The 12896-nt window shown below is 43.5% G+C and overlaps 1 protein-coding gene across 1 annotated transcript in view; it reads right to left on the minus strand.

Annotated features, from left to right (window-relative positions):
* LOC127187070 (prohibitin 1-like) overlaps positions 1–12534 on the minus strand; it is a 64008-nt gene extending 51474 nt beyond the window's left edge. Inside the window, 1 exon segment of the mRNA XM_051143316.1 lies at positions 12348–12534. Within this exon segment, the coding sequence (XP_050999273.1) occupies positions 12348–12534 (187 nt within the window).
* Positions 12535–12896: the final 362 nt, after the last annotated feature.

Consider the following 12896-nt stretch of genomic DNA (forward strand, 5'->3'; position numbering starts at 1 on the left):
CACCTTCATTACCAAGGACTCTGACGTGATGGATGGTGAAGCAATGATTGATTTGCCGTCGGTAGAAGACTGAGCCACACATGTCAAACCCACAGCAGAGAGAGGCAAGATGAACAGGAATATGGTGGAAGAAAAATCAGGAAGAAGGGTGTTTTCGGAGACTATCTGATGCTTATGCAAATGTACAGTCGGTAAATGTATTCCCAACCCTTAGTTATCACTCACGCTGTCATGCAAGCTATAATACCCCTGAGCTACTACCATTACATGCAGAATAAATGTGCATGGTGCAACGAGCAAAAAGGGAAAGCAGGGGAGAAAGAATGTAAGGCGAAATTGTTGGCTCTAAAGAATTTACAGGTGCTGGTCAGGTGTCACATAGTCAAGGAAGCACAGCATAGCCCAGGATTAAGGAGATGCCGAGGGTAAACTGGAGTCACCTGGAGTTTCCAACACACTGTGCTTTACTCTAGCAAGGGGATAGAAACTGGCTTTTTCTCTGTGGAGAAGTCACACTCTCAACCCAAGTGGATTTGGACAGGCTTTGTTATAATGGTGAGGTATTTTTGTGAGGTTGTTTTTTTGGGGGGGGGTGGCGTGTTGTTCAAAAAGTTTTAGTTTTAAATTTTCATTTATTATTTATGTATATGTGTGCATGTCTATGTACATGTTTATGCGGGTGTCTGTGAGCATGTGTGTGTGAAGTCATGGTGCTCTTGTGAGGTCAGAGGACAACGGGACCAAGTCATGTCACTGGCCTATGAGCTTGAATTTCTAGGATGAATTATGATAGCAAACAGCTTTTTGTGTACTTATTTGTCACTTATATATATATGCACGCGTGTGTGTGTGTGTGTGTGTGTGTGTGTGTGTGTGTGTGTGTATTTCTTTTTAATTTTACTGCTAAGTCTTGAGAAGTATTTGTTTCTTTATCCATTAGCAGTGCTGCGGGGGGTGGGCAGGGAGGCACACTCCACATTCCCAGCCCTGAGTCGTGGTAATTAAAAAAGAAAAACAAAATTCTACATACAAATTCTTTGATGAATATGTACTTGTTGCAGAATATTTAATCACACTGTGTTGTTTACTGGGAAGGCCTGTTTTTTAGTTGTGGTGTGGCTAAGCCCTAGCACACAGCCTTAATCCAAGAGCTTTCTACTTCAGTATTGTAGACAGGATTAAATTAAGTTTACCCTAGATCAAGAGGTGGAACAAGCACCCAGGTGGCAGGAAGTAACACAGGGAAAAAAAAACATAGAGAGAAAGAGGAAGTCAGGAGGACGGATAGGGAGAAGCACAGGAAGTAAAAGGGAGAAGCATTGAGTTTACAGGTTGATTGAGAATCTCATGGAAGAACTCCTGGGACATTGGGCTGAGGGGAAAGATCAGCTGGGCCCTTTCTCTGCCCTCTCCTAGCTGCTAGGATTTTACCCCCCCCCACTTGCTCCTGAGTCTTTATTGGTAAATGAGAACATTTGAGATTTGTGTTTCTCAACATGTTTACATGTTTACTACATGTAAAAGCAACATGTAGTTTTCAGATATTTTATTTAAGTCTGTGGCCTGGTGTGATGAGGCTGGCACAGCAGGAACCAGTACTTGGCACCAAGCCTGATAATCCTGGAGCCACATGATGGAAGGACAGGACCAATGTCTACAGGATTTCTCTTGTGTGCACATAAATACATTAAAAATACAGGTAAAAATGAAAGCTGGGCCTGGCGGCGCACACCTTTAGTCCCAGCACTTGGAAGGCAGAAGCAGGGAGATGGCTGAGTTCCAGGTCAGCCTGGTCTACAGAGTGAGTTCCAGGACAGCCAGGGCTACACAGAGAAACCCTGCCTCAAAAACCAGAAAGAAAACAAAAGAACAACAATAATAATAAGTAAATCTATAGTCTGCCTTTTCATTCTCTTGGCAATATCTCTCTCACTGTAAAACTGTTTAGAATGAGTCCCCTCCTTAGTAGGGTTTTCCTGTAGTGAATTTTGCTCTTGACATCTTATTAGAGAATTTGCCAATTCATGCACACTTTCTCCCCTGAGCACTGAGTGTGCTTTACAGAGTTTTGTTTTACATTTAGGTTTATGGTATTTGAGTGAATTTAGGGTAAGATCAAAGGTGGTAGGCTGTAGGATGATCATTATTTGAGCAGGATCTTTGTAGCCCAGTCTGGCCCTGGAACTCAGCTTGTAGGCCAGGCTAGCCCTAACTAGTGTCAATTCTCCTGCTGTAGCTTCCTAAGTACTAAGATTATAGGTCTACAAATTGTGTCCAGGATAGCCAAAGCTACACAGAGAAACCCTGTGTCTCAAAAAACCAAAAAGAGAGAGAAAACAAAACAAAACCCAAAACAGCAACAAAAGAAAACCCAAAACAAACAAACAAAGAACATTAAAATAACCTGGTGTGGTGGCACAGCCCTTTAATCCTAGTACTGGGGATGCAGGGGCAGGTGAATCTTTGTGACTTTGAGGCCAGTCTGGTGTACAAAGAGAGTTCCAGGAAAGCCAGTGCTATGACACAGAGAAACTCTGTCTACAAACAAACAGAAAACCAAACCAAACCAAAAGAGCATTAAAACTTAATTTTTAGTTTTTAAAATATTAAGACAACTTTTCTATTCCTAATTGGCTGAGTGACTTTTTTTCACTCTGTCTTCTTTTGTTTGTTTGTTTTCAAGATAGGGTCTCACTCTGTAACCCTGATTGTCCGGGAACTCATTATGAAAACAAAGCTTGCTTCAAACTCACAGAGATCTTGCTTCTGCCTCTTAAGTGCTGAGATTAAGGGTGTGTACCATTATACTCCACCTCTTTTGGTTAATTATAAATGAATATTGAATTGTGCCACATGCTTTTAATGTCTTAGTTGACATGGTCATGTGGTGACATGGTTCTGTGGTTTTCTGTAGGCTTTGAATATAATAGGATATATTGACTGATTTAAAATATTGAGCCAGCCTAGGGTTGTGTGTAAAGTATATCAGATAATGGTGCATTGTTTTTGTTATATATTGAAGGTCTTAATTTATTGATGTCTTGTTGACGATATCATCATCCCTTTATTAAAGGCAGTTTGAATTGGGATTCTTCAGTGACTGTAGATATAAAGTGGAGTGACAAAGAGAAAGAAAGTTCAGCAACTTCTGAATGTTGTGATCAGAGAAGCTTATACGAAAGACTGTATTAGCTACAGTCTCTCACTGCTGCAACCACATGCCTGAAAAGAAGCAGCTTAAGGGAGGAGGGAGAGGTGTTTCTTTTTTTTTTTTTTTTTTTTTTTTTGCGAGACAGGGTCTCTCTGTGTAGCCTTGGCCATCCTGGACCCACTTTGTAGACCAGGCTGGCCTCGAACTCACAGCGATCCGCCTGCCTCTGCCTCCCGAGTGCTGGGATTAAAGGCGTGCGCCACCACGCCCGGCTGGAGAGGTGTTTCTTTTTTGTTGATTTTGTTTTTGTTTGTGTTTTTTTTCCAAGACAGAATTTCTCTGTATAGCCTTGGCTATCATAGACTCACTTTGTAGACCAAGCTGGCCTCAAACTCACAGAGATCCACCTCCTTTGCTTCCTGAGTGAGTGCTGGGATTACAGATGTGAGCCATCACACCCAGCCAGTTAGTGTTTGGGTTTTTTGTTTTGTTTTGTTTTGTTTTGTTTTTTTGTTTTTTGAGATAGGGTTTCCCTGTGTAATCCTGGCTGTCCTGGACTCGCTTTGTAGACCAGGCTAGCCTCCAACTCACAGAGATCCACCTGCCTCTGCCTCCCAAGTGCTGGAAGTAAAAGTTTCAGCAACCATGCCTGGCTGCATCACAAGGAGGCCAGAAAAGGGCATCAAATACCCTGAAACTGGAGTTACAGATGGTTTTGAATCTCCATGTATGTGCTGGGAATTGAATCTAGCATATGTAGAAGATCTACAGAGCCATCTACCCATCCCCAATAACACATTTCTTTACTAAAAAGAGTAGGGATGGTGATAGTACAACCTTGTTGTTATACTGAAAGCTCATGAACTGTACCGTAAAGTTCATGATATATAAATTATATCTCAGCAAAACTACTATTAGAAAAAGAAAGACTATAGAGACATCTCAGGGATCCTTCGCTTGGCTCCCTGCAATGGTAAATCGGGGTGAAACTGTACCATGACCACAGGAATAATCTGACTTATGCTTCCAAGTATAATGTGCGAGTGATTAAGCAGGTAAGCTGCTGGAACCTGCAGAGGCCCTGGAAGCCAGCTAGGGCAAACTAAAGCTGAACTTTTTGAAGGATTTCTTTTCTCTCTGTGCTACTAGATTGAGCCCAGGGCCTTGTGGTTGCTAAGTAAGCGCTTCACTCTGTCTTCTCCATGGTTAACATTAGTGTCACCACTGTGGACAGCACCGTTCTGACTTTTTCCCATAGCAGCACTTCTCCTTGTACCTTAATCTTCGAAAAGCTAAGTGGTGTTTTGAATACTCCATCCACCCTGGTTGTTCTGTATGGTAATACTCTCTACATAACAGGAATAATTTTACAATTTACAAATGTTATGGATAAATTTGAATGTTGCACATAACGGTGGAAAATGAAGACCTCAGTTTTCAGAGGCATATTTATTGCAGAACAGTTGTATCAGAGATATTTTTTTTTTTTTTTTTTTTTTTTGCAACGAGTGGCAGAGAAGACTCCTGACAGTAATGTGAACGGATAGTGTTGTCCTTACCTGAAGCAGCCTCCACATTCGATGAACATCATCCAAGACCCAAACTTGTTTGTTTGTGGTTTTGTTTTTGTTTTCATACCTGTTCTACTACTCTCAACTTGAGGCTTTTAAGCCTCTTGGTAGCGAGAGTGCTGCCACAGCTCCCCTCCCCCGCTCTGCCTCTGTGTCTGTGTGTGTGTGTGTGTGTGTGTGTCTTCCCCCTTCCCCCACAATAAATGTTTCACACTAGAAAAAAAAAAAAAAAAAAGAGTGCTGCCACAGCTCCAGGACTGCGTTGAATCCGAGGCACCATAAAAACAAACAAACAAACTAGGACTTAACTCTACAGTAGAGTGGTAACCCAGCATGTGCTGAATCCTGGGTTCTATTCTCCAGGACAGCAATAAATATGAAAAAATAAATAAATAAATAAAAATGCAATGAACGCCAGGCACCCATCACACAGCTTCTGAAGTGGTCAGATCATGACCAACTTATCGACTCTTTGTCCCCATCTACTTCCTCCACTCTAGCTATGTTCCCTGATTTGCCTCCATCTTCCAGAAAGAGCACTGGAATTAGAGATGCGTGCTACCGCATTGGGCATTACCTGGCTTCTAGGGATCCCAGTGGAAGATGCCAGGCTTGACAGCAGGCACTGCTCCCACCAGACCATCTTCAGTGCTTTAGATTGCCTTTTAGCTGCTATAGTGCTCTTCCCTGAGAAGGCAAATAGATGGCCCCATTTTAAAAATAAGCATCACCCAAATGCTCAGTCTCTGTGACCCTGAATTGGCTTCAGTCCTATTGATCAGAAAGAAATCATGTGACTATCCCTAATTGCAAAGGAGGATGGGAAATCACATACATGAAGTGAGCAGGCCTGGCACACACTGTACCCAGTAGTTCTACACAATAAACCAGTATTGTCTCTGCAAAGAAAAGAGTATGAGGAGCCACACAGACAGTGCACACTGTCTGCCACACCAAGTCATGAGTGTCCTTTAACATTTGGTTTTAAATTACATTTAATTATCTGTATGTGTGCATGTGTGTGTGTTTGTGCATGCATACCACTGCACATGTGTGGAGGTCATAGGACTCGTGAAAGTTGGTTCTCTCTCCTTTCACTATGTCGATCTCAGTGGTTGAACTCAAAATGTTCAGGCTCTGCAGTGGACACCGGGCCATCTTGCTGGCCAGTGCTATGTGTCCTTTTATGGAGTATTGCCATAAGTATACTTGTAGATGACAATTAGACAGTATAACAATGGCTAAGGTTACAGTAACTGGTCACATGACTTTAAATGAAGCCAGGCAACTTGGATATTGTTTGTACTAGGTAGGGGACCAGTAACCTTTCCAGAGACAGATTGTCATGTTTCTGGTCATTTTTCTTAAAATGCCTTCATTCTCTAAAATGAACTCTTAGTCTTTCTGACACCCTCCCCTTTGCTGTGCTGGAAGGAATATGTTCTTCGGGCCTTGAAAATCCTCTAATGAGGGCTGGCTGAGCAATGAGCCTCCTAGTGTCACATAAGCATGAGAAGGAAGCTGTTGTTGACTTTCTGGCTACATTTTCTCTGTTCAAGCCAGTTTCACGACACTTCATCAAGGCAACAGGACACTAAAACATTTCTTCTTCTTCTTTTTTTTTTCTTTTCTTTTCTTTCTTTCTTTCTTTTTGTTTTTGTTTGTTTTGTTTTTCGACATCTAAAACGGTTTTTAAAGTGACTGTTTTAGTTTAAAATTTTCATGATAGGAGCGAGAGTGGCTCCTGCAGCTCCCAGCTCCCATGGCAGGTGGCTCACAGCTGCCTGTAAGTACAGCTCAAGGAGAGCAATGCTGGGATGGTCACTGGTATACTGTGTTGTCTTTGTATTATTCAAATGCTGATTCCTGTATGGGCAGAGATTTTGGTATTGTTATTTTTATGAAGCATCACCTGTCTCAGTGTTTGGCAAGCACACTTCCCTCACCTTCTGGTTGGCTTAATAAAGAGCTGACAGCCTATGCCTAGGCAGGAGCAGAAGGGCGGGACTTCCTGCCGAGACAGGAACTGTGAGAAGAATGAATAGGCATAGGATTTGCCAGTCAGACATGGAGTAAGTCAGACTTACCAGGACTGCGGAGAGGTACAGGCCACTTGGCAAGTGGGCTAGAATGAACTGGTTATTTAAGTTAAAAGATCTAGTTGGAAGGTGGCCAGCTAAGGCCTAGGCTATAAGTAACAGTAGGTCTCTGTGTCATTATTCCACCTTCTGGTGGCCCAAAGTATACTCCCATTATAGACCAACACCCTCTTCTTGCCTCCATAGGCACCTGTACCCAACTGTATACACACACACACACACACACACACACACTCACGAACGCACGTCGCACATAGAAAAATTTTTAAAAAATGTTTTTCATGGTAGAAAAGCTTAAAAATCTAAGCCATCTAAAAGAGAAAATAAAGGTGACTGTTATTTTTTTCTGTCCTGAGGTGACCATATAAACATTATAGTGCAGTTTTTAATTTAAATTTATTTTTAAGATAATAACTATACTTAGTTTTTATGGCTACAGTAAAAATTCAAATAAACTTTAAGAAGTTGCAGAGGCACGCAATTCCAGAATGTGGCAAAGTCATGGAACCACCTACTCTGGGTTAACACTGGCTTTTCTGGTGGGGCACAAGGATTGCAGACACAAAGATTATCAGTGGTAAGGTCCGTGAGGACGTTAAAAACAAGTAGCGCACGCCTCCAATCCCAGCACTCGGGAGAGAGAGGCAGGTGGATCCCTGAGTTCAAGGCCAGCCTAGTCTATGGAATGAGGACACATTGTTTCTCCTGCTGCCTTTGAAGGATAAGGTTTTTGCTTCTGTTTTCCCTCCTGTATTACTTTTTTTTTTTTTTTTTTTTTTTTTTGGCTTTGTCAAATTTTGACTTGTCAAACTTCTATGCTTCAGATAAGTACGGGTTATCACTCATCTTGACTGCCAGCTCCACAGCACGTGACCGGGTGCTGCCAACAGCCCACAGAACTCCTGGCTTGAGACTAACTTAAATAAGTTTTGTTGTTGTTGTTGTTGTTGTTGTTGTTGTTGTGTTTTGTTTTGAGACAGAATTTCTCTGTGTAAAAACTTTGGCTTTCCTAGACTTGCTTTGTAGACCATGCTGGCCTCCAACTCACAACAATCTGTTTGCTTCTGCTTCCCTAGTACTAGGATTAAAGACATGCACCACCACGCTGGAAAAGACTTATTTATTTATTTTATTGGTTTATTTGTTTGTTTGTTTGGTTGGTTGGTTGGTTGGTTGGTTTTTTGAGACAGGTTTCTCTGTGTAGCCTTGACTGTCCTGGACTCGCTTTGTAGACCAGACTGGCCTCGAACTCACAGAGATCCGCCAGCCTCTGCCTCCAGAGTGCTTGGATTATAGATGTGTGCCACCATGCCCACCTTCCAAATCTTCTTTCAACATATATTCATAGCATTGTCTCTTTTTTCTAGAGACCTCTAACTAGCACACCACCCTGTCTAACTCTTAATTTCTTCTGTACTAAAGTATGCATTGCTCCCACACTTAAGGTTAGGATGCATGTAGTTGGATTTGTTGTGTCACAATCATTCATTTATGGGGATAAAAGCATGGAAAGAACACAGCTTGTCTAGCCTTTTGACACTGTGATCACAAAGTCAGGGTATTTGTTGTTGTTGTTGTTGTTTTGTTTTGTTTTGTTTTTTAGAGACAGGGTTTCTCTGTGTAACAGAGCCCTGGCTGTCCTGGACTCTCATTGTAGACCAGGCTGGCCTCAAACTCACAGAGATCTGCCTGCCTCTGCTTCCTGAGTGCTGGGATTAAAGGCATGCAGTCAAGTTTCTTTGGTTGTTTTGGTTTTGGTTTTCCAAGACAGGATTTCTTTGTGTAGCCTTGGCTGTCCTGGACTCACTTTTCAGACCTGGCTGGCCTCGAACTCACAGCAATCCGCCAGCCTCTGCCTCCCAAGTGCTGGGATTAAAGGTGTGTGCCACCACGCCCAGCACTCAGTCAAGTTTGAAAAAGGAAACAAAATGTCATATAATGTTTCGAGTGTGCAATTTTGTCTTTGGTGACATTCCCAGCTGTCCTGATGCACAAGTATGCCAGGGGTCACAGGTTAGGCATGCCTGGTGAGGAAGGATGGCTAACGGACTCCATGTTAGTTCCCTGGGACTGGATCCACACTGGATGGCTGACAGCGATAGGAACACATCTCTCAGAGTTCTGCAGGGAGAGTCCAAGAGCACAGTGGGAGAAGAGCTTCGCTCTCTCTCAAACCTGTGCAAGGCTTCTTTGCCCACAATGCCCTGACCATTGGCCTTTGCTAACCATGCTACCCACACAGCTGTATTCCTTCTCACTGCTTTTCCTGTGTGCGTTTTTGTCTCTGTTCCACATTTACTTCTTTTATAAGGGCACCCTGTCATATTGGCTCAGGGCCCAGTGTAAGTATGTCCTCATTTTGGGTTGATTTTCTCTGTAAAGATCCCATCTGCAAATAAGGTTGGATTCTGCAGCACCAAGGATTCCAGGTGTATCATGCCTTTTTCATCATATATCCAACAATCCAACCTGTACCAGGCACTAAGTAGCTTTACAGTAGATGAAGTAGATTCTTTGGGAAGAGGGCCCCATCACCTCTTCCCATCCTTACCTTCAGGTCCCATCCTTAGAGATGCATCCTTGACACCTTCCATCAGGACTGTAGTCTCCTCCACATCTGTGTGGACCTGGCCTGGCAATGGGACTGGCTTTGATCAACAACGTGCACTTGAGTCACTTGTCCAACTGCTTAGAAGGCTTACTCAAGGTCTCAGAATGCCTTGTGGCTGTCACTCGCTCGCTCTCTCATTACCCAGTCATCTTTCTGTGAGTAAGTCTAAGACAGACTGCTGTGGAGCAAATAGTTGAGCATGGCTGGGCACCCACTTGCTAAGCAGGTGAGTAGAGCTGGCCCTGCACCCTAACACTGAAGCTACAGAAGTCGCCTCAGACTAGGCCAGAAGAACTGCCCAGCTATGACCAGCCCAGACCGCTGGTCGGCAGCATCAACAACAAATAAGATGGATGCTGTCTCAAGCTACTGAACTTACGAGTGGTCTTCTGTTCACGATGATGATCTGGTGTTAGAAGCTTGAGGCGATTGCTTATATCTCAGTGACTGAAATGAAATCACTTATTCCAACAACGTATGTAAAATGTGTATATGATCCCTTGATTTTATTTTATTTCATTTCATACATAAAAATCCAACTAGGTGGCTAGAGAAATGGTTAGGAGCTCTTGCAGTTCTTGCACAGGACCTGGGCTCCGTTCCCAGCACCCACGGCAGATGGCTCACAACCATTGGTTTATAAGTCTAGTTACAGGGGATCTAACACTCTTCTGGTCTCCATGGACACCTGCATGCATGTGGTGCACATACAAGCATATAAATTCACACAAACATAAATAATGAATGAATAAATAATAATAATTAAAAAACCCAAGCAAACTGTGTGAGAGCCATACATAGAGAACTTGATCAGCTCCGGCAATTGAGAAGTCCAGATTGTGTATGGCTTCCAGGTGTAACTTAACTCAAGGACTCAGAGGAGTCAGTTGTCCCTTGGTCCCCAGCTCTTTTTTCTGCTGCCCTTTGTATATCAGCTTTGTTATTAGGCAACTCCATCCTACCTGAGGTCTGTCCTGCAGCTCAAAGTTTAAGTTCATCCAGTTTGGCAAACCTAAGAGGAAGTTGGATGTGTGCACGGGCTTATGTGCACAGGTATAGCACCCGGAGGCCAACATTGGGTTTTAGTTCCCCAAAACCATCCACCTGCTTTCGGAAGCAGATTCTCAATGGGACCTGGGTTCGTTACTTTGTCTAGGGAGCCTCTGAGCTCCATGTTTCCACTTCTCCAGCTCTAGGATTAAAAGTATTGTGCTATCGTGGCTGGTTTTTTCCCCTTTTTTCTTCTTGGGTGTATATTATGTTTTGCTTGAATGTTTGTCTGTGTACCATATGCATACTTAGAGCCCATGGGGCCAGAAGAGGATATTGGATCTCCTGGGATTGCAGCTACAAGTAGTTTTGAGCTGCCATGTGAGTGCTGAGAATCAAACCCAGGTTCTCTGGAAGAATACTCTGGGCTGTTAATCACCAAGTCATCCATCTCCCCTTGTCTGGCTTTTTAAATGGGTGTTGGCGGTTGATTGCAGGTCTTCATACATGTGTGGCAAGCACCTTACCGTCTGAGCTACCTTACCAGCCCCAAGAAGGCGTTTTTCTTTTCTTTTTCTTTTTCAATATAGGGCATCATGTAGTTCAGGCTGGCCTCAAACTTGCTACATGGTGAAGGATAGCCTGGAAGTTGTTATACTTCTGCTGTCTCGCAGATACTAGGGTTAGAGGTATGTGCCACACCTGGGTCCCAACAAGAATTCTGAGCATAATTGGACCAGCTAACTGGAAACGTAGGCAGTCAGGCCAGAAGGATGAAGTGCTCCTGTGGCTAAGGTTAGGCACCGGCCTGTACTCACGGTGGGGGTAGTGGTGGTGAGGGAAGGCATGGACTCGCTTCAGCCATCTGGGGGGTTTTGCACAAAGGAAAACTGGGATGGAATTTCTAGAAGGGGAAGCTGAGCAGCTAGAAAATAACAGATGTTCCCTCTCTATCGCATTGCTGGGTGACCAGATAACAATAATAGCTTACATTTATTAAGTGGGTATTAGGTATCTAGCACTGCTCTAACTACTTTATGTATATTAATTTCTTTTCGTCCTCTCAATTTAGGAATAGATGCAGTTATTTTTCCATGTTACACACAAGGAAGCCGAGGCAGTGGCGACTCTGTCTGTCTTATGCAAATATAAACAGCAGGGGAGCCCAGCTAAGCTGGCAGACATCTATTGCCCCTACCCATTAGTCTGCATAGGCCCCTGCTTTAGGGTTGTTTGATTTGTGATATCCTGCCTATGATAGGAAAGCAACCAGCATTCAGTGCAAACCTTACTTCTGGCTTTGAACTTGGAATTGTGGTCTTTTCCTTGACTACTGATGTGTTTTGTGCTCTCACTGAACAGGCTGGGTACCCGAGGACACTGGCGGCTAGCGGGGCACAAGAGAAACAGTATGCTGTGTTACTAAAGTGCATTCAATGCTTCTGTGCCTTACAGTATTTTCTTTTGCTTTTCCCCTACTCCTTTGATTTTTGTGAGACAAAACGTTGACATGAACTAGGACCATCCACGAAGAGGGAGGTAAACTGAGGAAGTGCCTCAGTAAGATTGGCCTGTAGGCAAGTCTGTGGGAGATATTTTCTTGATTACTGATTGATGTTATAGGGCCCAGCTGACCTTGGGCAGTGCCACCAGGTGTTCCTGAGTTATATCAAGGAAGGTAGCTGGGCGGGGTGTGGTAACACATGCCTTTAATCCCAAGCAGAGGTAAATAGAACTTTGTGAGTTCGAGGTCTAAAGAGCTAGTTCCAGGATGGGCAGGGCTGTTATAGAGACAAACTGTCTCAAAACCAAGCAGGCAAGCAAACACACAAACAAACAAAAACAAAACAAAACAAACAAACAAAAACAGGAGAAGAGCAAGCCAACAGGAGGCATTCCTCCATGGCGTCTGCTTCAGGTCCTACCTCCAGCTTCCTGCCTTGGTGTCCCACCTCGAGAACCAACAGGCTGTGATTTGTAAGCTAATGAACCATTTGGTTTGGGGCAGTGTTGTATCACAGCAACAGAAACCACACTGGGACAGGGTTTCATCATGTGGCCCAGGTCAGTCTTGAACTTGTGATCCTTCTGCTTCAGCCTTGGGAGAGCCATGCCACCAGGTATGTGGCAGCAAGTCAGGCTATTTTTTAAAAAATTTTATTTACAGTGGTTTTATTGCGCTGTAAGACATCATCCGACAAGAGGCATTGGTACTCCCACTAGGTCATTGAACTATGGTAGGCAGGATCCTAATGTGGTCTCCAAGATGCTCACCCTCTTCATGAAACTGATGGGGGACTTTCCAATTGATAGGAAAGCTACTCCCTCGATGGGACTGTATTGTAGTACAAAAGTGGTGGGACAGTCCCTCTCAAGACTTAGAGCCAAAATAGAGGATTCTTTTTCTGGCTTTGAAGAAGGAGGTTACCTGATTCAGAGAGACTATGAATGAAAGTACCCCTTGGCTAATAACC

The sequence above is a fragment of the Acomys russatus genome, chromosome 3 (genome assembly GCF_903995435.1).
Source record: "Acomys russatus chromosome 3, mAcoRus1.1, whole genome shotgun sequence".
NCBI lineage: Eukaryota > Metazoa > Chordata > Mammalia > Rodentia > Muridae > Acomys > Acomys russatus.